We start from the raw sequence: 27,036 nt of genomic DNA, 5'->3' as shown, positions 1-27,036 counted from the left end.
AGGGGCTTAGAGACTGTGTGTGGAGTGGAATGGATGCTGGGGAGTTGGACACACAATCTTCTCCAGTTTGCAAACATATAGTACAAAAATTCAGGAGCTAATAAAGCCAACAATTTGTCTATTACAATGTTATTAATTGTTACTAGTTAGCAGTTGTCTCTCTGTGCTTATAGCTGTCTGATAAAGACAAAGTCACTGGGAACATCAACTCCTAGAAACTATTCCAGGATAAAAATTGTTCTGATGACAGAGACGAGCTCACACTTTCATACGCAGCTATTTTTTTTTCAGAGGTATGCCATTGAGTCCAGGTAAAGACAGAAATAGATCCTCTTATTAAAACAGTTAGCAAATCAATAAATAGCAATTATGTGTGGACAATCATGAGTTTAGCTAACAGGAAGGGAACAGTGGTAGAAAAAGTCTAAATTTCATCTATATTTGGCCATATAATAGTGATATCCTTGCTGTAGAGTTACTTTCTCAATAGGTTTAATTCAGACAAGAGTACTGCATCATTCCTTGACATCACAATGAGAGCAAGAGGTAATGATATACAAGAAGCTAGCCTAGGCCTTTAATTTATCTTCAAACAACTCCAAGGTGTTTAAAATATGTCAGTACGTATCCATTAGATGTGAGTTTTATGCTTGTTATTAATTCATTCCTGTTTATCTTCTACATTAAAAACAAAGGTGAGGACTATATTGCTCTATTTCTTAGATTGCACCACTTCATTACTAACATGGGGCTATATACGTAGTAACCTCCCAGTAAGGTAGCAGACTTATCCTAATTCAATTTCAGAACACGTGAACTAAAAATCCCATTTTGGGGCCCAGGCTCTTTCCTGAACTATATTGATTCAAAACCTGTCTTCTTGACTCACCACTTTTACAGCTTGGACAGATTATCCAACCTACTTGCACCTAGGTTTTTTGATCTCTAAAATGGGAATAACAAGGTTAAATAAAATTAAACGATTAAACCTCATAAGATTAAGTGAGTTAATGTATATAAATTATATGACAGAGTACCTGAGACATAGTAACAGTTTAACAGAGTTTTGTCTATTATTGTTTAATTCTCAAAGCCACCTAGTTAGGTAAGCATACCAACCAGATGTTATTTCAAAGATCTTCTGAAATACAGAAAATAACATTTAATTCTGCCTTGGAGAATGCCCAGTGGTTATTATTATAATGTGCCAAATGCTCTGTATATGCCTTTAAAAAATCATTATTCTCTTTGTCACATACGTGGCTTGAAAATACAGTAAATACCAGATAATCACTATCCCAAAGTGAAAAGCCCTTTAGAAAATGTTAATAACTTTATTCAAAGGATGGGTAGTCAGCTCCATTTTGTCTTTTAGATTATGCCCTTCTATAATAGTTTCTCACTGATAACAAGAAAACACAGCATCTTTTCCTCAGCAGTGGACACAATCTTTCCCCAACAATTTGCTGTCTCATCATCAAGGACATAAAATACACTGTGGATTTTTTCCCCTCTAATCTTTCAAGTTGTATGATAGAGCTTTCCATCCTTGAAGATGGCAAATTTACAGCCTCTGACATAATTTTGTCTCCATGGGAACAGACCAGAACTAATTGATTTTGGTCTGTAACATAATCATAAAAATCCCTACAAAGGGAAAGAGAAACTATTGATATTAACAGGTTATAGACCAATGCAATTTTCCAACTGCTATTCTGGAAATTAGTCAAGGTAAGAACTCCCAGGCTATATGAGTAATGGAGAAAAAATACTTTTGTCTTTGCCTCAGTAATGCCACAGCATATCCCAACTGTTTACTATGCCCTTTTCCTCAGATTCTGATTCATTAACAAATAGTAGCTTTGTATTCATATTTTTTGGTTTCACAGAGTTTCAGAAGCTTATGTTAGTATCACAGCATACAGATATGTGAGCCTGGAAAACTGAATCGAACTACATAAATGTATTTTTATGCAGTTATTTACATATAGCTTAGATCTTTAAAATCAAATCACACAATAGTAAGATTCAAGATAAAAATGTCAACTGTAATAGGAAAAGTCAGTCAAGAATAGAATGTGTGGAAAATGTTTTGCCTCAGAACAACAATTTGTGTTGTCAGTAGACGTTTCAGTGAAGGTTACTTAGCTTCTCTGTGCCTGTTGTTCATTCATTTTAAATGAACTAGTTGACTAATTGTCAAATCCAATATACGCCTTTTAATTAGCATCTTCAAAATTCTTCTTTTGGCATCTATGTAACTGTTCTGACTTCACTGTCTAATTTTCCTTTCCTTAAAAACTGGTAGTCACAAGAGTCCTACTTTTGATCTTCTGATTTTTTCCTAGACAGTGTAATGCATATTCTTATCTTCAGTTTCAACCAGTGATTCCTTAATCAACATTTTCTCAGCCCAGACGGCTTTCCTGATTCTCAGACCCATATTTTAATTACATATCCAGCTGTCTAACAGGCATCTCAACCTAAATAAATCCCAAACAGAATTTATTATCATGCCCTACAAACCCTTTCCGCTTTTCTGTTGGGTTAATGACAACTTGTGGTTTAAACCAATCTGGGATTGAGCTTAACCTCATAACACTTCTTCAATCCTCATATCAAAACATCATAAAATCTCATTGATTTCCTCTCTCCTAATTTTGCATTAAATACAGTCCTCTGGCCAGGCCATGGTTTGTTTTCTCTTTAGCTTTTTGATGGTCTACTATCTTCCAAGCATGGTGTTCACCCTCTAGGGGCTTTTTCTCATTTAATGTCGCATTAACTCTATGAAATATGTGCTATTATTGCTATCATTATCTTTATTATGCAGACAGGGAAACTGAAGATTATAAAGGATAAAACAAATTGCCCAAGGTCAAACTGCTAGAAAGTCGCAGAGCCAGGGCTTGAATACAGTTCTGACTGTAGACCCTTAAATAGTACAGCTGTAGTCATATTCTCTTGACCTCTTCTTTAGATTCCTGGTGCCCAACTGTTTCCTTCTAGGGCAGTTCTCAAAGGGTGGTTTGCAGACAACTGGGGGTTCCCCAGTCCCTTTCAGGGGGGGCAGTGAGGTCCAACTATTTTCCGAACAGTAATACCGAGATGACCTTTGCCTTTTTCACTGATAGCGCAAAAGTCACGGAGTGAAAGTGCTAATGTCTTAGCAGGAAGCAAGGCAGCAGCATCAAACTGTAGGACAAGTTTTGACATTTTCACTCCCACACACTTTCAGTAAGCAGAAAGTACCAGTTCACATAAGAACAACTTTGATGAAGCAGGAAATATTATTAATTTTATTAAATCTTGACCTAAGGGACATGTGTTTTTAGTATTCTGTATGATGAAACTGGAAAAAATACATAGAGCATTTCTGCTGCATATTGAAGTGCCATGGTTGTCTCAAGGAAAAGCATTTGTGTGCCTGTGTGAATCAGAAGCTGAATAAACCACTTTTTCTTTTTTTCATGGAACACCATTTTCACTTGAAAGAAGAAGTGACAAACTATGGTTATTCAGACTCGGATATTTAGCAGATATTTTCTAAAAAATGAACAAAGGAAAAGGCTGTCACTTCAGGAAAAGCAAATGACAGCATTTGTTGTCAGTGTTAAAACTGGAGCTTTCAAGTGGAAATTGGAATTGTGGAAAACTTTTACCTGCCACTGCGAACTAGACAGCCTCCCAATACATTATGACTTTTCTCATGAGATCAATGGTGACATTAACGAACGTGACTTTTGAACGTTATTTAATGAAATTTGCCAAATTTTGGGAAATCTGCCTACCAGTGTGCCAATATTTTCCAAATGATCCACACATGGTACAGAATCCATCCAAAAGGCAAGATCAGTAAATAATTCCTGATACAGTTTCAGATTTCACATTGAAACTAATTCAAGCAATTATTATTTGTAGAGTTTTGGTGTGTATCAAAGAATATTCAAAACAGCCTGAAAAAAACAATTAAAAAACTCATTTTTCCAGCTACATATATATTTATTATGAGGATTTTCTTCATCTACTTCAATCAAAACAACATATCTCAGCAGACTGAAACTAGAAGCAGATAGGAGAATCTGGTTGTATTCCAGACAGTAAAGAGATTTGCCCAAATTTAAAATAAATTCCTGGGGCACCTTGGTGGCTCAGTCGGTTAAGTGTCCGACTTCAGCTCAGGTCATGATTTCATGGTTCGTGGGTTCAAGCCCCATGTTGGACTCTGTGCTGACAGCTCAGAGCCTGGAGCCTGCTTCAGATTCTGTATCTCCTTCTTTCTCTGAATCTCTCTCTCTCTCTCTCTCAAAAATAAAAATAGACATTAAAAAAATTTTTTTTAATAAAATAAAAAAATAAATTCCTTTTTCTCACACCATTTTTTTTCATCTGGGATAGCATAGTTATTTTTATTAAAAATGTGTTTTGTATGTAAACACACAAGGGCTTGTCATTATTAAGTTAATAAAAGTTTTTAAACCTTAATTTTTAATATGATAAATATGAATAGATAAGCCCCCATAAACAAAAGCTCTTTGATATCATCAGTAATTTTTTTTAATGTTTATTTATTTTTCAGAGAGAAAGAGACAGAATGCTAGTGGGGGAGGGGCAGGGAGAGAGGGAGACACAGAATCCGAAATAGGCTCCAGGCTCCGAGCTATCAGCATAGAGCCCAACGCGGGGCTCAAACTCATCAACCCCAAGATCATGACCTGAGCTGACGTCGGATGCTCAGCCGACTGAGCCACCCAGGTTCCCCGATGTCATCAATAATTTTAGGAGTCTAAAAGGGAGCGCCTGCATGACTCAGTTGGTTAAGCCTCTGACTCTTGATTTTGGCTCAGGTTATTATCTCTTGGTTTGTGAGTTTGAGCCCCTCATCGGGCTGTAAACTTGACAGTGTTCAGCCTCCTTGGGATTCTCTCTCTTTCTCTTTCTCTCTCTCTCTCTTTTCCTCCCCACTTGTGCTCTGTCTCTCTCTCAAAATAAATAAATAAACCTAAAAAAAAAGGATCCTGAAATCAAAATGTTTGAAAACCATTGTTCTAGGATCACCCCCACCTGTCTGTCCTTTATCCTGCCACTATCTTTCTAATCTTCAAATCAATCCCATCACTCCCCATCCATGGTTTACCCCAGCATGCTGTACAAGACCTTTTGTGATTTATATCCTGCCAGCGTTTCAGCCTTGCTCTAACCACTTTCTTTTGAGCAGGTTGGTCTCTATGAACTTCTTAGTTCTTAGTAATGAACTTCTTCTTAGTAATGAACTTCTTAGTTCTTCCAAAGCTCTCCCTGCTTTTTCTTATTTCTGGGCCCATGCACATACTATCTCTACTGATTTGTCTTCCTACCAACTTTCCTCCAACTACCACCACCATGCCAGTTGGTCAAATCACAATTAGTCTATAAAACTTTCTCAGGAAAACTTCTCTGAACCATAAACCTCCTCACCCTTGCCTAGGCAGAATAAATTGCTCCCATTTATGGAGCTCAGACAATAACCAGTCATATATGTACAATGGTATTATAATTATTTGTGTGAACATCTCTCACACTGGACTGTCAGCTTTTTTTTATGTTTATTTATTTTTGAGACAGAGAAACAGAGCATGAGTGGGGGAAGGGCAGAGAGAGAGGGAGACACATAATCTGAAGCAGGCTCCAGGTTCTGAGCTGTCAGCACAGAGCCCAATGCAGGGCTTGAACTCACCAAGGCGAGATCATGATCTGAGCTGAAGTCAGATGCTCAACCGACTGAGCCACCCAGGCTCCCTGGACTGTCAGCTTCTTAAGAGTAAGAACAATGGGTGCCTAGTCCAAACATAGTGTTGACACATAGTAGTCTCTCAATAAATATTTCTTGCATAAATGATCCTAATCCTTCCAGGCTATAAATTCTGTGGTCCATCCCTAGAATAGGATTTTGGAAACTATAGTATTTTTATTGATTAACAGAGATGCATTTGGTTTACTCACACACACTTTGGTTTTTAGTCAAGAGATCATCTCCTCAGATCTTTTTTTTTTTTTAATCTTTTTTGTCCTTGCAAGGACAGTTCTAGAGAAAATTTGGCATATTAAATTTGATATATTTTAATAAATTATAATGCACATATATCCATTAATAATATATATCCCACACCAAGGCATCAGTAGGAGTTAATTTTTAAAAGTCTGCTCTAATGGAAATGTGAAATTATGTAAGAGGTCTATATAATTGGCTCACAAAGAACAAGAGGGAAGAGGAAAAAAACTTAAAATCGAACTGCTTTAGAACTATGAGAGGTTTCTAAACAGCAAAGCTGCAGGAGAAGCCATGAGAAGGAATCTCCCCTCGCTATGATTTTTAATGTCTCAACCTATCCAAATATTGGGCAAACCCTACTCAAGGAAAAGCCTTGAGTCTGGAACTGATCTATGTTCCTAGGATTTAGAAACAATAGTGTGGCAGTTTCAAAGAGACTTTGTTACTTTCTTTTGGCCAAGACTCACATTCGTTGTGCTAGTCCTTGCCAACAGGAAGGTAAAGAATGATTTGTTTAAATATGTGTTTACGATTTTGTGATGGTACCCTGTTCCACATCATCTCAGAGAAATCAAAGTAATCTGTACAGATTATTGAAATATTTCCACATTAGATATTTAAAAAATTTTAATGTTTACTTAATTTTGAGACAGAGAGAGACAGAGCATGAAAGGGGGAAGGTCAAAGAGAGAGGGAGGCACAAAATCTGAAACAGGCTCCAGGCTCCAAGCTGTCAGCAAAAAGTCCTATGCGGGCTCGAACTCACGGACAGTCAGATCATGACCTGAGCTGAAGTCAGAAGCTCAACCAACTGAGCCACCCAGGCGCCCCTCCACATTAGATATTTTTAACCTAATTTCATTTTAAAACCTAGGAACCAGGAAATTTCAATTAAATGAGTATAAGTGGTTATTTCTTTGTGGCAAAGTGTTGCCACATATATGGTAAAGTGTTTCAATGACAGTGAGCTTGAGGAAAGTTAAATGTCATAAACAAATGGTTAGGCTCAGTACAGACCCAGAACTCAGGATTCTGACTGCTGCATGCTTTTCATTCCATTGTTTTGTTTTGTTTTTAATTTTTTTTAATGTTTATTTTTGAGAGAGACAGAGAGAGACAGAGCACGAGCGGGGAAGGAGCAGAGAGAGAGGGACACACAGAATCTGAAACAGGCTCCAGGTTCTGAGCTGTCAGCACAGAGCCCGATGCAGGGCTCAAACTCAGAAACCGCAAGATCATGACCTGAGCCGAAGTCAGTGGCTCAACCGACTGAGCCACCCAGGCGCCCCTCATTCCATTGTTAATAAAGAAACGAAAATTAGTTTAACTAAACTCTCAAATACAATAGTAAACTTTCTTCTTCCCTAAGAAAGCAGCCATGCTTCATAGAAATGTCTTAAGATATCTTTGTCATGCTGTTTCATTTTCATTTAGCACTTGGTAAAAATCTTATCCATTTAGTTCATGAAAGGTGATGAGAGATAGATGGATTACACATCTCTGGGTATTTAAGGCTTGCAGTTAATGCACAAACTCCTTCCACATTCAAAAGTATTAAGGTGATTATTCTATAACAGCTTAGCACTGGACTGGCCATGTGTAGGTCAAAATGAACATAAAACGGCAAAAGACTTTAATTCTACTTTGTGCCATGTGTCGTGAAGTTAGAAGGCACAAAATAAACAGGTGATTAATTTTTGACTAAAATAGAATAACTATTCTCAAAATTTCTAATTCATATGCTACTCAATGGCAAACAAAACAAAACAAAAAAGCCCAGTCCCACCACAAACCAGAAATTCTTTTTCAGAATTAGTAGGGAAAATGGCACAGCTTTTGACATCTGATATTTTTTTTAACTTACTTAGAATATACCTTCATAGTAGCAGAAAATATAACAATGTCATATTATAAATACTAGTTAAATGAAAGGACACAGCTATGGGGGTGCCTGAGTGTCCGACTTTGGCTCAGGCCAGGATCTCACGGTCTGTGGGTTCAAGCCTTGCGTTGTGCTCTGTGTTAATAGCTCAGAGCCTGGAGCCTCCTTCGGGTTCTGTGTCTCCCTCTCCCTCTCTCTCTCTCAAAAATAAATAAACATTAAAAAAAAGAAAAGAAAAAGCTATCAAAATACTTAACTCATTAGAACAGACCAGGGCACTAGGAATTCAGATATAAACCCCAAAAAACCATATGTAATAATCTATAGTCATTTTTAATCTATATCATTTTTCTTATGTTACTATAAGATCTAGAGTTTCTTATTGTCTGTAAGCTCAGTATATACATGCCACAAACAGCTAAGAATTAGAAGGCCATTTAGGGATAAACGACTATGGAGACTAGAGTAAATGCAGGGGCAGAAATGGGGTAGGTGGTTGAGCTAGAAAAAATGTCAGACGACTCTGATGATTACCCCAATGCCATGGTTGTAGATTGTTTTACAAGATGACTGATGTGCTCATTGAAATTTGTTTATTGTTTCTATTTTCTAGGTTTTTTAAATGTGATTTTTGACATGATGCAAAATAAAATAGCTATTAACTTATGTTTCAAAATGTATGTAGCTGATTTCTAGTATTTTTGACTGTTCTGTCACACTTCTAGCAGATTTTTTTTTTACCTTCCCTGGAAAATTGATCAGGGTCACTCCACATGTCTGCTTTCTTCTCCTTTCTAATCCTAGCCAGTTGCATGGCATGTGAATATGGCCCTGTACTTCCTGGTCCACTCTTGGAGCTCTGTGGTCAGTTGTGGTTCCACCAAATCAGGACCTCACTTAAGGGAAATGCCTGGAAGTGTGAGGATGCTTGAAACCACAACAGAGGACACAGCTACAAGGAATGAAAGATAATTAGATTATGATGGTTGACACCAACACAGCGCTGACTAATTCCAGAACAGTCTAGACACTTAATGTAAATTAATTTATTTACTCGTTACCGTAATGTGGGAGGTCATTTCTCATAGCTTCCCCATTTTATACGTGGAGACTGAAGAACTGAGGGCTTACATTTTGCAAAGTCATGTGGCTCATAAATGGCAGAGCCAGGGTTAAGAACAGAGAGAGTCTAGCTCCATAGTCCATGCTTCCAAGTACTACATCAAATGGAAGATTCAGAAAGAATATGAAAAGTGTCTTGGAATAATTGAATAACAGCAGACTAGAAAATGAAATATATTCTGCCCTGCCTCAGAAGATGCTTCAGAAGGACCCAAGGTGAAAGTTGAGAGAGAAGTTTTGATTTCTCTGTCGCTGCTGATGGTCAAACTTTGGAGAACCCATGGTCAATGATAATGATGCTGATAACCAGAACAGTGGTTGGATTAGGCAAAACTTCTTTTCCTATCCTGAGATTTTGTAAGTCAGGCATATACTACCATATTTCTTTATTTGGATTCAGTATGATGTGATAAAAGGAGCAGGGAAAGAAATGATGGGTCCTTAAGTAGTTTTACTGACAAGCATCAATGACATTATTCTCTTCACCAAATGTATACTATATTTTGGCTCAAAAGTCTCTGACTCGACTTTGACAGACCTATATACTTGGCTTATTGAAACTTAGATTGGATAATGATGCTTCCAGGTTAAAATTTGTAGTGCAGCACTAAAAGCACTATTAATGTTTATACTTTTAAAAAGCTACTAGAAGAATCCTCAAAGGGACACTGTAAAATGTCTATGCTGAAACAACATGCAGAAAAAAGCAACATGTGTATTGAAGAAGAAAAGAGCTTTTCACCAAAAATAATGTTTATTTATTAATATACTAGCAAAAAAAGTTACTGGAAGAAACATTAAATGACATCTTGGTTGATTTTCTCAATCTGTCTCATTCACTGGCTTTCCTCTCATGCATTTTTTTTTTTTGCAGGCAATTCTTATGCAAGAAGCTAAACGTAATTAAATGTGCAGGATGAAAAGATGGCACAGGCACTGCTGGTACCCCCGGGGCCTGAAAGCTTCCGCCTTTTTACTAGAGAATCTCTTGCTGCTATCGAAAAACGTGCTGCAGAAGAGAAAGCCCAAAAGCCCAAGAGAGAACAAGACAATGATGACGAGAACAAACCAAAGCCAAACAGTGACTTGGAAGCTGGAAAGAACCTTCCGTTTATTTATGGAGACATCCCTCCAGAGATGGTGTCAGAGCCTCTGGAGGACCTGGACCCGTACTATATCAGTAAGAAGGTGAGTGTTGATTTTATTGATTTTAAAGTTAAGTGATATTTCCAAAGTTAAGTCTTCAATTAAACACTTAACTTTAATATACTTTTTCCTGGCTCATACACACACTGCATCAGAAGTTTTCTACCTTTAGAGATTTTATACTTTTTATTTCCACTTACTTTTAGGCACAGTATAAGCAGAAATATTTACAAGAAATGAAGTCAAGATTTGGCCACAGTGAAGAGATATGAGAGGCGAACGATTTCTACAATTTCACAGTAACTGAGATAGTCAGAATTAAAACTGACGCCAACAAAGCAAAATATCTGTTATTACTGACATACTTAAGCACATGGTAGAGAACAGAAGAACAGCCATGCCAAAGAAGAGTTGTGGGCATACGTACTTCTTATTTTTTAGTTTTTAATTAGCTTGAGGTTTCCTCACAATAGATTTGTACTCAAGAGGGTATTTTTAAAAATTTTTTTACAGGTATTTATTTTTGAGTGACAGAGAGAGACAGAGCACATGGGGGGTGGGGCGCAGAGAGAGAATGAGGCACAGAATCTGAAGCAGGCTCCAGGCTCTGAGCTGTCAGAGCAGAGCCCGATGCGGGGCTTGAACTCATAAATGGTGAGACCATGACCTGAGCTGAAGCTGGACGCTTAACCGACTGAGCCACACAAGCACCCCCAGAGGGTAATATTTTTATTTAGCATCCTCCTATAGGAAGACAATACATTGACAAGCACAGTCATAATTACTTATTGTTAAAACATCAGTCCGTGAAAAAAATGTCAAAAACAGAAGACAAAAACAAAATACTCAAGTTTTCTCTATCTACATATGATTTAAATCAAGTTATGACTATGCCTTCCTAAAGCTATAATAACCACAAAATTCTGTCAGAATTGACTAGTTTTTGAAGATAACCAGCTTTGCAGAGTTTATAGTAAATATTTTTTAATAGATTATAGATTCCGCATGATGTAATTGGGTATTTTGGCATTTTATAACCACAATTTATATTTCACATTCATAAGCATAAAAACAGGTATGTGTAGAAAATAAAGATAAATAGATATCACCATGAATTGATGGTTTGTGGATTAAAAAAGGTATTAAACACCTTTATTAATTAGAGCCAGTCCTTTTAAAAGGAATGGCTAAGGAAATTGCATTCTCTAAGCAGTACACAATTTAAACAGAGAAGACCAGTGATGTTAAAGAGCCTGGCAGTTAACCATCCAATCGTGGAGCTAGCCCTATTGCTCTAAAGAAGGGTTTCTCAAACTTGCATGTTTATACACATTATCTGAGGATCCTGTTAAGATATAGATTCTGACTCCACAGGTCTGAGAGGAGGCTAGAGATCTACATCTCTAATAAGTCCTCGAGTGAGATTCTTGCTGCTAATGCATGGGCCACACTTTGAGTAGCAAGTTTTAAAATGTTTTCTATAAACCATCAAACAAATTTAAATAGCTAAGCATGGCCCTTCTCTTTCCTTTGAAATTAGTCTCATGAAAGGTGGCATTCCATATAGCTTCATATATTTTTAAAAGTAATTTATTCCAGAACTTTACTACAGAAGCACTAAAGAAAAATTTGAAATTTAGTTACTGTATTATTACACACAATGATAAGTGAGGCATCCCCCAAGAAACTATAATAAAATTATCCTTAAAATTACTGATTCAAAGTATATATTTGAAAAGATATCTTCAAGAGACAGGGGAATGCTTACTCTGACATGGTTAAAAGTATTTGCTACTTAAAGAAAGGAAGTGTTCTTAAGGAAGGAAATTGGCAAGATTAAAGGATAGGGGAAAAAAACAGAGACAAACACTGGCATTTTTCAAGGGAGACAGATCTGAAAGCATTTTCCTCCTGAAATCAAGTCCATTTCATTGCAGAGGGGCTACACTGGGCTACTGAACAGAGGAGGCATTAAACATTCTGCATTTGATTAACTTGACTTAAGTTGACTCAGCAAAGAACCTTCTTACTAGAATTTGCCTTCCCATAGATCTGCTTGAAAGGAAAGAGTATGCTGGTTATGCCATTACAATTATTTCAGTCCACGTGACAGAAATAAATCTTGTTGTAAATAAATAGATTTGCATTCTGATTTTGTATGTCATGCTCTTAAGCTTGGTTAATGTGAGTCTGCTGCCAAGAAACAGAATTGTTCTCTGTGTGCTAACAAAGTCAGTTCTTACTGCCTCCCTGTCTGAGAACCAGATTTGGACCTTGATTTATTCATGGTGGCCATGACCCATCTCAGGAGACATCTATTTACTCTTTACTGTGGGTGCACTGCTTTTCTTTATGAAGTATCTAGAAAAATGAAGACTAAGGTGATGCTATTGAAACAGATGATAGTTTGTGATTGTTAGGATAAAAGAAGCTAATGTAAAAAGCTAATGGAGAAGTTCTGGAATTTAAGAATATGGTATGAAGTTTATGTTAATTATATGAATAATGCAGGTGAATATAATGAATAATAAAGCATTATGTAACAATTTGTTGCGATTAATTAATGATATATTTTGCATGCCTAATTTAATCAGATAATCAGATGAGCCACATCACAATGCATTTTAATGGTATTTAAGTTGGCCAGGTAATAACTTAAGAATAGTGACAGTAATAATAATGATAGCTAATAATGTGCTCAGACAAAATAGGTGTGGATTTCAGGCACTGTTTGGGTGTTTAGGTGGCAGAGTTCATTTATTATTCAAGAACCAACAAGGCAGGTACCATTGGCCTCATTTTACACATGGGTTAAGTGTTAGTGTTAAGCGTTACACACGGGTTAACCCCAGAGAGGTTACGTAACTTTGCCCAAGTTATACTCCATAAGAGGTCGATTCTGGGATTGAACCCAGCAGTCAGAGCTCTTAAGTACTAAGCAAAGCTATATATGGCATTTATTGATAAAAGGAAAGATAATGTTAAAAACTGCTTGTATAACTTTTTGAATTCTCTGACTGAAGTGGTCCTACTTAGAGATGGAAAGCTTACTCTTGCCTCAAGCAGTAAAAATTTTAGTGAACCTATATGATGCATATTTATCTCTGAAAAAGCAAGTAGCATTCCGGAGTGAACAATAACCGGTTTGATGCGCTTTCTTATTAGCAATATGCAGTAATTGTCTTTTAGCCACATCATTATTTATCATTACTTGCAGACCAGATTCTGGAGTTGACACTATCTACTCCTCTTCCAATTATCTGTCACTCAAATAATTTTCAGTTTAGCTACATCTCTCAATAACATCAGAGCCCCAAATTTCAAACATCTTCCTTGTAATTATTTCACTATATAGGATAGTAGTATTTTATTCTTCATTTCTCAGAACTCAGGTTTTATACCAGGTTTTGTTCCCCCAGAAATAAACTGAAATTGTGTCGTTAAGGCCTGCTGTGTTCCAGAACCTGTAAATTCACTGAAGATGCCCTTGGCATGTCATTTTTAATCCCGATAGTACCACAGAGGCTAATCTTTCAGGGGAGCAGAGGATTCCATGTTTAAAGGGCCAGTTCATTCCTGTTGCTCTGTTTTTGGAGATTTTCAAAATAAATTCCCCTCCTAATGTTACAAGTGTTAACTGTTTTTTCATGGCAATTGTTTCACAAAAGCATAAGTAAATGCACTTTAAATTATAGTGAACTTTACATGTTATTGAATGTCTAAATAGATCTAGATTGTTTGAAATGTAAATAACCTAATCCTGTAAAATCAAGAAAATCCTTTAATGCATTTGTGCTTGAAGGGCAGTTTTCTCAATGTCCACTGTCCTGTGTGGATGATCTTAATGCTAGAAAGAAGTTTCCTTGTCCTTCTTATACAATTGTTCAAATTTATAGATTGCAGTTCATGGAAAATGGTTGGTTAGGTAATGCTTGACTCCATGGTCTTGAATACAAAAGGGCAATGTACACAGGAATTGTTTTCTTTGCCTTTAATACTCACAATATAAATATTTCTCTCTACCTATTCAAACACTACCATGTTGTCAGTGAACATGATTGTATGGGATACAGCTCTTAAAGAGTAAAAACATATTATTAAGCAAATGGATATATAGATGTCTTAAAGGTAAATGGCATCTTAAAGGTAAGCCTGCATTTAATTAAAACAAGTATTTATGTACAAACCACACTATTAAATACTGTGGGGAAAAAATGGAGAAAAAGTAGATTACAGGCTTTTTATGCTCAATAGTTTATAACAACTTCTAACCTAGTCCTCAGTGGAATGAACCCTACATGTAAACTGCTACTTGACTATAATTACAAGCAACATGCCAATGTGTGCAAATTAATACACTAAGACTTACTGGTAAAGGGAAACACTTAGGGAGCAATCAGAAGGCAGTGATTTATCTGGAAAGACATGATGAAGGAGGTGACTTTGATAGCTGAGGACATTTTCTGAGGATAGGGCTTTTCAACCCTGGCTGCATATTAGAATTGCCTGAGGAAACTTAAAAAAATCCCATGTCTAAGCCCATCCTTTAGAAATTCTGATTCATTTGGTTTTGAGTAGAACTCAAATATTGGCAATTTTAAAATCACCTACAGAGATTCTAATATGCAGACAGGACTAAGAACCGTTGAAATAATCGTGGGTGGGACCTCACTGACAGGCTTGTTACGGACCCCAAATGGGGGGAGTTTGTATTAGATGACCTCACAGGTACCTCCTTCCTCTAGGATTTTATGACACTCATTTCCAGAATCAGAAGGAGAAGCTGACAGGCTGTGAGCAGGATTGACAAGTGGACTGATTTGGTGGGAGCAGAGATGCCTTGGTGGTAAAAAGTAAATGATCTTAGAGAGATGTGGTAGGTAATCACTGGGTAGCATAGCTTAAATGCTAAGTTGATGATTATATGTTTCAAGTCATAGGATTTTAGCTATGGAATGCCCTTTGAAATGATGTCTTTAAGCCTAATTCTCTATGCAGCTGTCCCTTCTCAGTATTACCAGCAGATCTATAGAATCAGCAAAACCAGGTTATTCAGCCTGTTTAAACATCTTAAAATAGGACAACTACCACATGGAAAATACAAAGGCTTCATAAGCTTGAGTTCAAGACTTGAAATAATTAAAATAAAAGATTATTTTAGTAGCAATATGTACAGAATAATCTGAAAAGTTAACCAAAGCTGGAGACAGATGGTAAGCTTTAAATAAAGTTGGAATCTGTAAAGTTACAACTTGATAAAAAAAAAATTCTGTGTAGGATCATTAGTTTGTATCAGAAAGTTGAAACCTTAGAGACAAATTAGGTAATAGTAAATCATATGTTTACTTGTAGCTATATATTAATTTAAGGGAGAAACATCTAACGTGTTTATAGTTATGATATACCAACTTGTTTAAACAAACAGGTTTGAACGAACAAATCAGGTAAAAAGTTCTTCATGTGTGTAAACTCTCCAAATAAACCACATGTCTAATCTAGTGACTTTTTTTTCATATTTTCTTTTTCAGACTTTTATAGTATTGAATAAAGGGAAGGCAATTTTCCGATTCAGTGCCACCTCTGCCTTGTATATTTTAACTCCGCTAAACCCTGTTAGGAAAATTGCTATTAAGATTTTGGTACATTCATATCCTTTTCATGTGACCGAATGCCTACGGTTGATTTTAAAGAAAATGTCATTCATATGTATATGAATATATTTTATATATTTATATTTTATATATATTCCTTTATATGTTATATATATATATAATTATTTTGAGATTAATGGTGACATTGTTATTTAACCTGTTCTCATTGATTTTCTGCTATTTATAAAAAGATTAGCATAGAATTACTACTATGATTCTAGAAGTAAAAAAATGAATGATGATAATAAATGTGTAAATGAAACGCACTGTGTAGACGGAATAACAGCAAAGCTACTTCACACTTTTGTTAACCTCAGTTAGACCATACATAACCATTGCTAAAGAAACATTATCTGTATTACCAATGTTCAAACTTTTATGCCCTAATTGGTTCTATATCTTCAGCACCTGGGTCTGTCCATCCTCCTTCACTAAATATTTATTAAACTACTATGTGCCTATATATCTGATAGTATATATTTAAATATCACTGAATTTAAGACTACTTACAATGATAGTCAAAAAGTACACAAAAAAGGACAGAATAGCTGTGGACTTCAAAAGTATTCTCAAATAGGTAATGATAAAATAGGTATTCAGAGGCTGTGTTCAAGAATGGGCATTGATTTTTATTTAAATTCCAGTTAGTTAACATACACTGTAATTTTAGTATCAGGTGTACAATTTAGTGATTCAATGCTTCCATACAACACCTGGTGCTCATCACAAGTGCACTCCTTAATCCCCATCACCTGTTTAACCCATTCCCCTACCCACCTCCTCTCTGGTAACCAATAGTTTTTCTCTGTAGGTTAAGAGTCTGTTTCTTGGTTTTAGTCTCTTTTAGTCTCTTTTAGCCCCATGATAGTTTGTTTTGTTTCTTAAATTCCACACATGAGTGGAATTATATGGTAGTCTTTCTCTGGCTGACTTATTTCACTTAACATAATATTCTCTAGTTCCATCCACATCATTGCAAATAGCAAGATTTCATTCTTTTTTTATGGCTGAGAAATATTCCATGATGTGTGTGTATATGTATATGTACATGTACATGTGTATGTCCATGTATATATACACACCACACTTCTATATCCATTCATCAGTTGATGAACATTTGTGCTCTTTCCACAATTTGGCCATTGTAGATAATGCTGCTATAAACATTGGGGTGTATGTATCCCTTCCCATTATATTTTTTGTGTCCTTTGAGTAAATACCTAGGAATGCAATTGCTGGATTGTAGGGTAGTTCTACTCTTACTCTAGGAGAGTTCTTTTGCAGAACCTCCATACTGTTTTCCAGAGTGGCTGTACCACTTTGCATTCTTACCAACAGTGTAAGAGGGTTCCCCTTTCTCCACATCCTTGCCAACACCTGTGGTTTCTTGTATTGTTAATTTTAGCCTTTCTGATGGTGTGAGGTGATATCTCATTGGAGTTTTGATTTGTATTTCCCTGATGATGAGTGATGTTGAGAGTCTTTTCAAGTGTCTGTTAGCCATCTGGATGTCTTCTTTGGAAAAAATGTCTATTCTTGTCTTCTGCCCATTTTTTTAATTGGATTATTTGTTTTTTGAGTGTTGAGTTTGATAATTTCATTATAGATTTTGGATACTAACCCTTTGTCCAATGTGTCATTTGCAAATATAATCTATTCCATAGGTTGCCTTTTAGTTTTGTTGATTATTTCCTTCACTATGCAGAAGTATTTCATTTTGATCAAGTACCAATAGTTTAGTTTTGCTTTTGTTTGCCTTGCCTCAGGAGGCATATCTTGCAAGACACTGCTCCAGTGGATGTCAAAGAGATTACTGCCTATGTTTTCCTCTAGGATTTTAATGGTTTCCTGTCTCACATTTAGCTCTTTAATCAAGAATGGGCATTTTATATAGACAGATTCAAAATGGCCTTCTAAAAACTAAAAGAGAGACAAAAGACTGATTAACCTAGAGACAGGACAGACAGGACTGATAATTTTTTGAGGTTCATTTGAATTATTTTCATTCTATGGATTCATAGTATTCATTCATTATGAATAAATGATGAATAAATGAATTAAGAGTACCTAATTACAGTAGAATGCTCAATCAGTGTCATTGTTGAATATACTGGGCTATACATTCCTAGGGTTTTTATATTGTACCCATTAACATTTTGTCAGTTAGTGGTGACTTTAAATTATATCTGAAGTACAATCTGAAGTACAACTTCAGATATAATCAAACTCAGACTTTTTATACTTTTATACTGTGAACTTAGTAAAGAACAGTCATTTCCCATTGCAGTTCTATTTCACATAATTGCTTGGGATGTAAAATTCCCATTGCTTCAAATACATTTCTTTATTAAATTCGGTTTTGTGAGAAAAATGAAAAGGAGTAGACTCAGGATGTATGACAGGCTTTACAATTTCTTACTTCTTATTTTATTTTAATACTTTATTACTATTATTTTTGCCATTGCTTTAAAACAAATAAGTAAGACTGATTTCACAGGTAACTTTGTTGATGATTTTTTTTTTTTTTTTGGTATTTGATCGTTTGTAAATGGCCGTGATAATATACTAGCATTTATTCCTTAACTATAATCTACTTTATTCAGCATGCTTATCATGTGCACTATTTTGACCAACTGTGTATTTATGACCTTGAGTAACCCTCCAGACTGGACGAAGAATGTAGAGTAAGTAGGAATGACTTCTTGGAATGAGAAATGCACAATCAAATTCTCTCACAGTCTCCTTATGATTATGGTCTGACTCAAGTTTTCCACTTTTTGGAGTCAGGCTAAAAGCTTCTAAGAAAAAGTTATTTCCATAACATGAAAGAAGATAAGGGAAGTTCTTTAGGGGAGTTTTTCTTCTATAAGGTAAGTATTTTTTCCCAACAAATTCATGACGGTACCTGTTTAAGAAAGGTTATAAATAGTACACATTAGCTGTACTACACCAATCATTTAGCTGTACAATTAGCTGTACTAAACCAGTCATTTAGCATAAAAGTATCATAGTTATGTATTTTAGATAAAAAACCAATGACCATCTGAGTAATATGAATAAAATTATTGTATTCTAGTGTGTTACTATTATTGCTATATTTTCATAAAACAAATTTAGGTGTTTAGCAATATATATTATATTAGGTATCATGGTTATATATCATTATATTTAGGAAAGTAGCTTAGATGTTTAGTTACAGTCAGATATGTAGTTTATTTAGACACAGCATGTGTGCTAAAACACCATAGATGTGTTCCATAAAAGAAACAAAATGTCTCTACAAAATCAGAGCTCAAAAAAAATAATAGGGCTTAAGGGGAAAACATGATTAAGAGCAGATCATTCAAACTTATGAGATTTTGTAATTAGAACACTAATAAAAGCAGTAACAATCCCAATAAAAAAAAATACTGGCCTAGTTAAACGTCTATAGATGTTTGTACCAAAAGTCATAGCCAACAACTCCTTTGCAGTCTCAGACCCCAGGTCTTGTCCTTTTTCTTTTCTTTTCTTTTCTTTTTTTTTTCAACGTTTATTTGTTTTTGGGACAGAGAGAGACAGAGCATGAACGGGGGAGGGGCAGAGAGAGAGGGAGACACAGAATCGGAAACAGGCTCCAGGCTCTGAGCCATCAGCCCAGAGCCTGACGCGGGGCTCGAACTCACGGACCGCGAGATCGTGACCTGGCTGAAGTCGGACGCTTAACCGACTGCGCCACCCAGGCGCCCCTCCTTTTTCTTTTAAGATGAAGACCCTGGGGACATTTCTATCATGTCTTCAAATTAAACATTTGATTCATTATTTTAATACAAAGGGAAAGGTGTAAGCACAATAGTTTTGGGGCATGTTAAACTAGCCTCTGCTTGCACTGAAGAAGGCTCTTAGGTCAATTTTATGCATTAGTATTAATGTCTCCTTTTAATGCTAAGGATGTTCTATTTAAGTACGACGAAAAAGATGCCACTAATTGATTCAAAACATCAATATGGGGAAAATTTTGCATTAACTAACACAATTTTTGCATCATAACAACAACATTACTCCCTAAGTTATCAGTCACATATGAGATTATTCATGACAAAGAAACACATTAATTAGTGAAACAGAAGGTGTTTAGGGTATGTAGGCTATTTATGTATGGTACAATACAATGATCAGGTTTAGTAAAAAGAAGTTTTTAGTATGTTCTTTTTGTTGTCATATTTTTAAAAATAATACCCAATAGGAGATAAATTATTATGACAAACATTGCCACTTCTATTTCTGCCTCTGTAGGCTTCTTTGAGGATTTAATGCACTATTCTAAGCCATCATTTGTCAGTGATCTAACACATTAAAGACTTTTTTTTCTCCTTGGTAGTAGCTTGGAAATGCTCCCTAGAAATCATTTTAGGAAAGAATCCAGTTCTTATGTTGAGCAAGCAATTTAACAGAATTTTTAGTTATTTATCATCTGTGGGTTAACAAATGGACATCCCTATATAAAACTATTCTATATGTACTTTTCCTAGCAGAAATTACTGAAGCATTTAAACCTGTGCAAATCTCATTTATCTGTAAAACATTATTAAAAGATAGGCAAAGAGGACACTTGAATATTATTACTTGACTATGCAGGTCTCTCGTTTTATTTTATTTTATTTATTTATTTTTTAAATTTTTTTAACGTTTATTTATTTTTGGGAGACCGAGAGACAGAGTGAGGGAGGGGCAGAGACAGAGGGAGACACAGCATCTGAAGCAGGCTCCAGGCTCTGAGCCGGTCAGCACAGAGCCCGACGCGAGGCTCAAACCCACAAAGTGTGGGATCATGACCTGGGCCGAAGTCAGACGCTTAACCAACCGAGCCACCCAGGTGCCCCAGGTCTCTCGTTTTCAAGTCATTTTTTAGAGATGACTGTATCCATTATGAAAATAGTCTTACCCCCACAAAGTTTCTGACTTCATCAGTCAGTGAGAAAACTTTGCACAAGTTTCCTGATCATTTATCCCTACTCACTTGACAGTAAAGAGGCAGGAAAACAAGCAAAATCAGTGGTTACAGCCAACAAATAAAGCTAACAGAGTCCAAAGCAAAAAGAAGATAACTCAGTTCTGACATGAAAACAGGACATTGGTAGCATAAACAGTCCCTGTACAAAGAGGTGACACACGCAGAATAGGCTGAGAACCATATTGTATAGTGAGCGTCGTGTTATGAAAGGGAGGCGGGTCTATAGACGTCATAATTATGGGAGAAAACCTCGGTGACATGGACAGAATCAACAGCATGGTTAGAGTCTAGTAGGGGCAGAGCCAAGAAAGATCAAGGTACCCTTGATTCTCACTTCCCTGTTCAATCTAGTTTGCTAATAGGTACTTCTGAACACCTGTTCTGTGCAAAGCTCTATCTCAGATGTTAAGCTCTGGGACTCTCTTCCTTGAATAGCTATCAACACTCACTATATACTCCAAATGTCACAAATTTTCTTACTTTTCTAAAAAACAGGGATAGGAGTAGGGACTTTCATCTTACCCCTAGTAAATCTGCAGAAAACTTAGAATTGCCTCAGCATAGACCATAGGACATTAACCATTAATGTGATAAATAAAGCGCACATTGAGCTGTCTCTGATGGCTTTTTACAAGGCAGCTATCTTCGAACAGAAATGTCATGGTGGTTATGTGTAATGTGCAAAGATCCAAACTAAAACACAAGTAAATATAAGCGTGGTGTTGTAAAGTATACCTTTTCCTAATAAGGTCAGCTACTTCATAAGTAAATATAGCAATTACACTTATTCCTCAAAAACTAAGCTGAATTATTTTAAAAGGGAGGAGGAATATTCTTAGGAAAACCTGATATGAAGATCTCTGCATACATTTTTCTCTTATCTTTGTTCCCTTATCTAAGAGAAATTTCTGCAGAAAACAATGCAAAAATAACTCCCCTAACTTTATTCACATATACAATACTAGTAGGCAGGCAAATATTATTGTTTTTAATATAAGTAAGTCGAATCTTTGTGACTTGGGTGAATTAATCTGAAGGGTAATCGTAAATTGTACTTTTTTAAAAGAACACAATATTGAAAAACAAGTATTCTTTCTCAACTATTTTTGGAAGAAACAGAAATAACTTAATATTGTCAACACTCAAAGGAGAGAGAGCTAAAAATGCACTGTATCAAACAGTAAATGGAAAATCTTTCACCATTTTGGAGGCTGAAATTTGAATTTAAGCATATTTAAATGATTTGTCCCAATTGTATAGAAATAGTAGCTGATGCAAGGTTAGAATCAGAAATTTTGTTTGTCTGTGAATTTTGGTAATTGTGTAAATGCACATACATAAAATACTAATAAATTGAAAATTTTCTTATATATATATATATATATACACACACACATATATATATACATACATATATATGTGTATACACACACATATATATACATAGAGAGAGAGAGAGACAGTTTTACAAGTCTATGCCTGACTCTTAAAAAGGGGAAGCATATTTTCTAGATTAGACATGTGATATATTCCTAAAAATAATTCTACTCATTAATAAATTTGAATGAAATATTTTATTATAAATAAACAAATCCAAGAAATTTTACCTCTAGAGCTATATTGTCTAATGAGGGAAACACTAGCCACATGTGAAACCTGAAATTTGTCTAGTCTTAAATGTTAGAATAATAGTGTTTCAGATATATTGGTTGAAATAAAATATAATATGAAAATTAAATTCACTTGTTTTTTCTTACTTTTTTATTTGGCTACTAAAAATTTCCAAACAACATATGTAGCTTGTATGATATTTTAGTCAAACAGCGTTGCTCTAGAGGGCCAAGCTGGATCGTTATGCATAAAACACATGAAACTATTATTCTAAAAATCTAAATAGTTAAACAAGATCAGATTCTTTGGGAGAAGATATTATCTCTTCAGTTTAACCCTTCACTCAGGTTTGTAAGATTAATTAAACTAGTCAAGTCTTTGTAAGTGGAAATAAGAAACAAGATTTTAGCAAATTAAAAACCACAAAAGGATAAGATTTGCCATGTTGAAAATATGTATATTTACAGCTCAAATGAAATTGTTAATTTTTGTTTGGATGCTTTTCCTAGGTACACATTCACTGGAATCTACACCTTTGAGTCGCTTATAAAAATCTTGGCAAGAGGGTTTTGCTTAGAAGATTTTACATTCCTTCGTGATCCATGGAACTGGCTGGATTTCAGTGTCATCGTGATGGCGTGAGTATCTTTGAAAAGTTGTTAAACTCGAAGGAATGAAAATAGTTGTAGCATCAACCAGATTGTTGTGACATATTTTAATTGTAGAGTGTTCTTATTAGCCAAATTAACTATATGCCTCATATGTTTTGAGAATACACATTAGAATACATATTGCAAGGCAAATATATCTGGTAAATGAGCAAATAAACAGAATTACTTTCATGTCATAGAGTCTTCCACATCATCACAATGAAGTTATTCATTGACTCTAACACCTTCAACTGTATTTTGATTGCTTTTATAAACAAACTTGTTCATATTAGTGAAAATTACATTGAAATAAAGCAGCCTACCGCTGAGGCACTCTGAGTTCTGTAGCAATTCCATTTGTTAAAGTCAAGAGGCTCTCTATATGCCAAACCCAGCTTTCATTCTTTATTTGGAATAAACTTTGCCAAAATTATCAGCAACTCTGATTTAATTCTACAGGTATGTAACAGAATTTGTAAGCCTAGGCAATGTTTCAGCCCTTCAAACTTTCAGAGTCTTGAAAGCTCTGAAAACTATTTCTGTAATTCCAGGTAAGAAGAAACTGGTGTAAGACGATAGGCTCCTTTTATCTCCAACTTTTCTTGTGTATTATTGTGTTGTGTGTGAACTCCCTATTACAGATATGTGACAGAGTTCGTGGACCTGGGCAATGTCTCAGCACTGAGAACATTCAGAGTTCTTCGAGCCCTGAAAACAATTTCAGTCATTCCAGGTGAGAGCTAGGTTAAACACTGGGTGGACTTTAAATACACTGTAATACTCAGGTTGAAACCACACTTATGACATTGGACTTGTTTATTATTCTTGTTTGTCAACTTCAAGAATGCCAAATGATGTTTCCATGCAGTTCAGGTCCTAAAATTTTAGAAATTACATACTTGTTTATAAAGTCAGCTGAGTTTAACGGAGAATTGCATGAGTGTCTATAAAAGTACTAGTCTGCCCTAGTACATGTGTGCACTCTCTGTCTCTTCCTTTTTGCATTTATGATGTAAAGTTTTCTCTTTTACAATCTGGAAAAGGCTTTGCTAGCATGCCTTTACTAATTGATTTGGGTTTTACCATTCACTGCAGGTCTATTCTGAAAATAGATCTCCTTTTATAAAGGAGAAAAGATTATTATTGAACAGCATGTACCTGGCATGGGATTGTTAGTATTTTCAATTCTTTTCTCCTCTGATTATAGCTACATGGAGGCTGGTATAAAGAATGGGTTGGAGGGAGACAGCCTCATGAAACACAAAATCTGAAATGAAAAGTAACTACAAGTTCATCTTTAGGTGCTCATGGCAACATGTAAAACCACAGGCAAGAAAGCTTCCTGCCTAGGGGTGCCTGGGTGCCTCAGTCAATTAAGCATCCAACTTCGGCCCAGGACATGACCTCACGGTTTGTGGGTTTGAGCCTCACATTGGGCTCTGTGCTGACAGCTCAGAGCCTGCTTCAGATTCTGTGTGTGTTTGTCTCTCCCCCTCTGTCCCTCCCCTGCTCACACACTCTCTCTCTCAAAAATAAATGAATAAGCAAAAAAAAAAAAAAAAAAAAGCTTCTTGCCTAGATATTTACACTTTCATTTTAAAATCCCCAGAAAGCATACTATTCATAAATAAAACCTGCTTTTCATCCATTTCCCAAACCATCTGGCTATCCATTAAGCTCTGGTGTCTAAACAGCCAAGCAACAGTTTATGGGAAATGAGAATGTGTGTGACTAAGAAGATACACATTGTGGCTTATGACACTATTCCTTGGATGACCTATTGTTGTCTCTCCTCAGGTTTAAAGACCATTGTGGGGGCCTTAATCCAGTCCGTGAAGAAGCTTTCTGACGTCATGATCTTGACTGTGTTCTGTCTGAGCGTGTTTGCTCTAATTGGTCTGCAGCTGTTCATGGGCAACCTGCGGAATAAATGCTTGCAATGGCCCCCAAGCAATTCTGCTTTTGAAACCAACACCACATCCTACTTTAATGGCACAATGGATTCAAATGGAATATTTGTTAATGTAACAATGAGTACATTTAACTGGAAGGATTATATTGAAGATGACAGTAAGAAATATTGCTACATTGTTAACCTGAGTGTTGCTGAATGATTTTTCAACTATAAATAGTTGAGGCTGTGGGGTTGAAGCCATCTTTGTAAATATACTTTATTGTGTCCACTTTGAAAATAACTGATAGTCAAACTCTAATTTATTCCTAATGTCAGTAGGATTGATATGAAATGAATTAGCTAATTCTTCTTTATATTAACAGGTCACTTTTATGTTTTGGATGGACAAAAGGACCCTTTACTCTGTGGAAATGGCTCAGATGCAGGGTAAGAAACATCATATAAAAAATGTAGAACACTTTGAGAAAAAGCAGATAGGAAAAAAAAAATACAAGGGTATTCTTACATGTAGATTGCAAAGAGTAGTGCTACCTACCTAGGAAGTACCTTCTCTATGTTACTGGATTGCTATTAATTCTAAATTCACAGCCATTAAAATCACCCTTCTGGGTGAAGACCTTTTTTCCTAGAATTCCATAGTTAAGATGTACCTGATTATTACCCCAAAGTGTGAAGACCCATAGTCTTTTTTTTCTGTAAGCCCATCAGAGCTGTTTAATAAATACGGGTAAGAAAACACAATATGGGCACATTTTGATTGATAATGGGTATGTGTTGATGTGATGAGCTTTGCTGTGGCTGGAAAAGATCCAGAATATAACATGATCTTCAGGGCAAAAGCTCATTTGGCAAATTGCTTTTGAGAGAGTTGGTTGTTCTTCAAGTAGCATGTGCAAAAAAGCCAAGGGACAGATATATGTCAAAGCCATGTACAAGTTTGAGTCTGTATACCTTACAGTTCTTTTGGTCACATTCTACAATAAGGGGCACTTTAATATCTTAGTCATCCTGCTGGTCTCTCATACTTAGCATATTTTCCCAAGAGGATTAAAAAGTGATTTTAGGTCAGGGTATAATTTTTTTTAGAAGTGAAGGACAGCAACATTAAGTGACTCTTAAGCCACCAAACTTACACAGAACATATTTTGAGTCATCCCAGAAAATGGGAAACTTGTATGGCCATAAATATCTAAGCGCATTATTGAAAAAGTGTATCAGTCCCAGAGATGGTGTTGACAGGGGGAGAATTGTTTTCCTGATGTTTTTCCTAACCTTTTTTTTAGGAGAATGGAGTAAATAAGAGCATGAATTCTAGAGTTTACATATACTTGGAATCAAACCCTAATTCTGACATTTATAAACCCTGACTTTGGAAAAATATTCTAAGCTCTCTGTATCTGAGTTTATTTGTTTTTAAAATGTGGAAAGTAATATTGTCTCTTAGGGTTGTTATGGTGATTAATTAAGTAATACACATAAAGCACTTGGATTAGCACCTGGTCTATCATGAGCATTTAGTGCATTTTAGGTATTATTATTTTATATATTATTATTGTTGTTAATATAAAAGCCTAGATAAAACTTTAGAGAAGGTTGGATGATACATACTTTATCCCTATTAAGCCATAATTATCATTTCTCTTTATTGGGTAGTTAGTATGCATTAGGCAATTTATATGGTAAAATTGATGGCCACTGTTGTTAATTGTCAAATAAAATTCTGAAGAAATCTACCTAATTTCAAGACTTCCTATAAGGCTACAGTAATCAAGACACTATGGTACCTGGGAAAGAATACATATATAGATCACTGAAACAGAAAAGAGACAGCACCCTGCCCCCCAAAACACAAAAACAGACCTACACAAATGTAGTCAACTAATTTTTGACAAAGAGGAAAATGCAGTACAATGGAGATAGGAAAGTTTTTTTTGACAAATGGTGCTGGAACAATTGGAAATCCAAATGCAAAGAAATGAACCTAGGTGTAGATCTCACACCCTACCCAAGAACTAAATCAAAATCAATTATAGAC

The 27,036-nt window shown here is 35.7% G+C and overlaps 1 protein-coding gene across 6 annotated transcripts in view; it reads left to right on the top strand.

The window, feature by feature from the left end:
- LOC106982877 (sodium channel protein type 3 subunit alpha) overlaps nucleotides 1-27,036 on the top strand; it is a 113,992-nt gene that overhangs the window by 20,808 nt on the left and 66,148 nt on the right. For all 6 annotated transcript variants that reach the window (XM_027055590.2, XM_027055589.2, XM_053215196.1 and 3 more), the window contains 7 exons: nucleotides 9,910-10,223; nucleotides 15,710-15,828; nucleotides 18,427-18,516; nucleotides 22,946-23,074; nucleotides 23,728-23,819; nucleotides 24,884-25,156; nucleotides 25,364-25,427. In XM_027055590.2, coding sequence (XP_026911391.1) covers nucleotides 9,960-10,223; nucleotides 15,710-15,828; nucleotides 18,427-18,516; nucleotides 22,946-23,074; nucleotides 23,728-23,819; nucleotides 24,884-25,156; nucleotides 25,364-25,427 — 1,031 coding nt within the window. In that variant the 5' untranslated portion in view covers nucleotides 9,910-9,959. The remainder of the gene's footprint in view (nucleotides 1-9,909; nucleotides 10,224-15,709; nucleotides 15,829-18,426; nucleotides 18,517-22,945; nucleotides 23,075-23,727; nucleotides 23,820-24,883; nucleotides 25,157-25,363; nucleotides 25,428-27,036) is intronic.

This window comes from Acinonyx jubatus, chromosome C1, assembly GCF_027475565.1.
Source record: "Acinonyx jubatus isolate Ajub_Pintada_27869175 chromosome C1, VMU_Ajub_asm_v1.0, whole genome shotgun sequence".
NCBI classification, from domain to species: domain Eukaryota; kingdom Metazoa; phylum Chordata; class Mammalia; order Carnivora; family Felidae; genus Acinonyx; species Acinonyx jubatus.
Note: the sequence above shows the minus strand (reverse complement) of the source record. Positions and strands in the feature narration are given on the sequence as shown.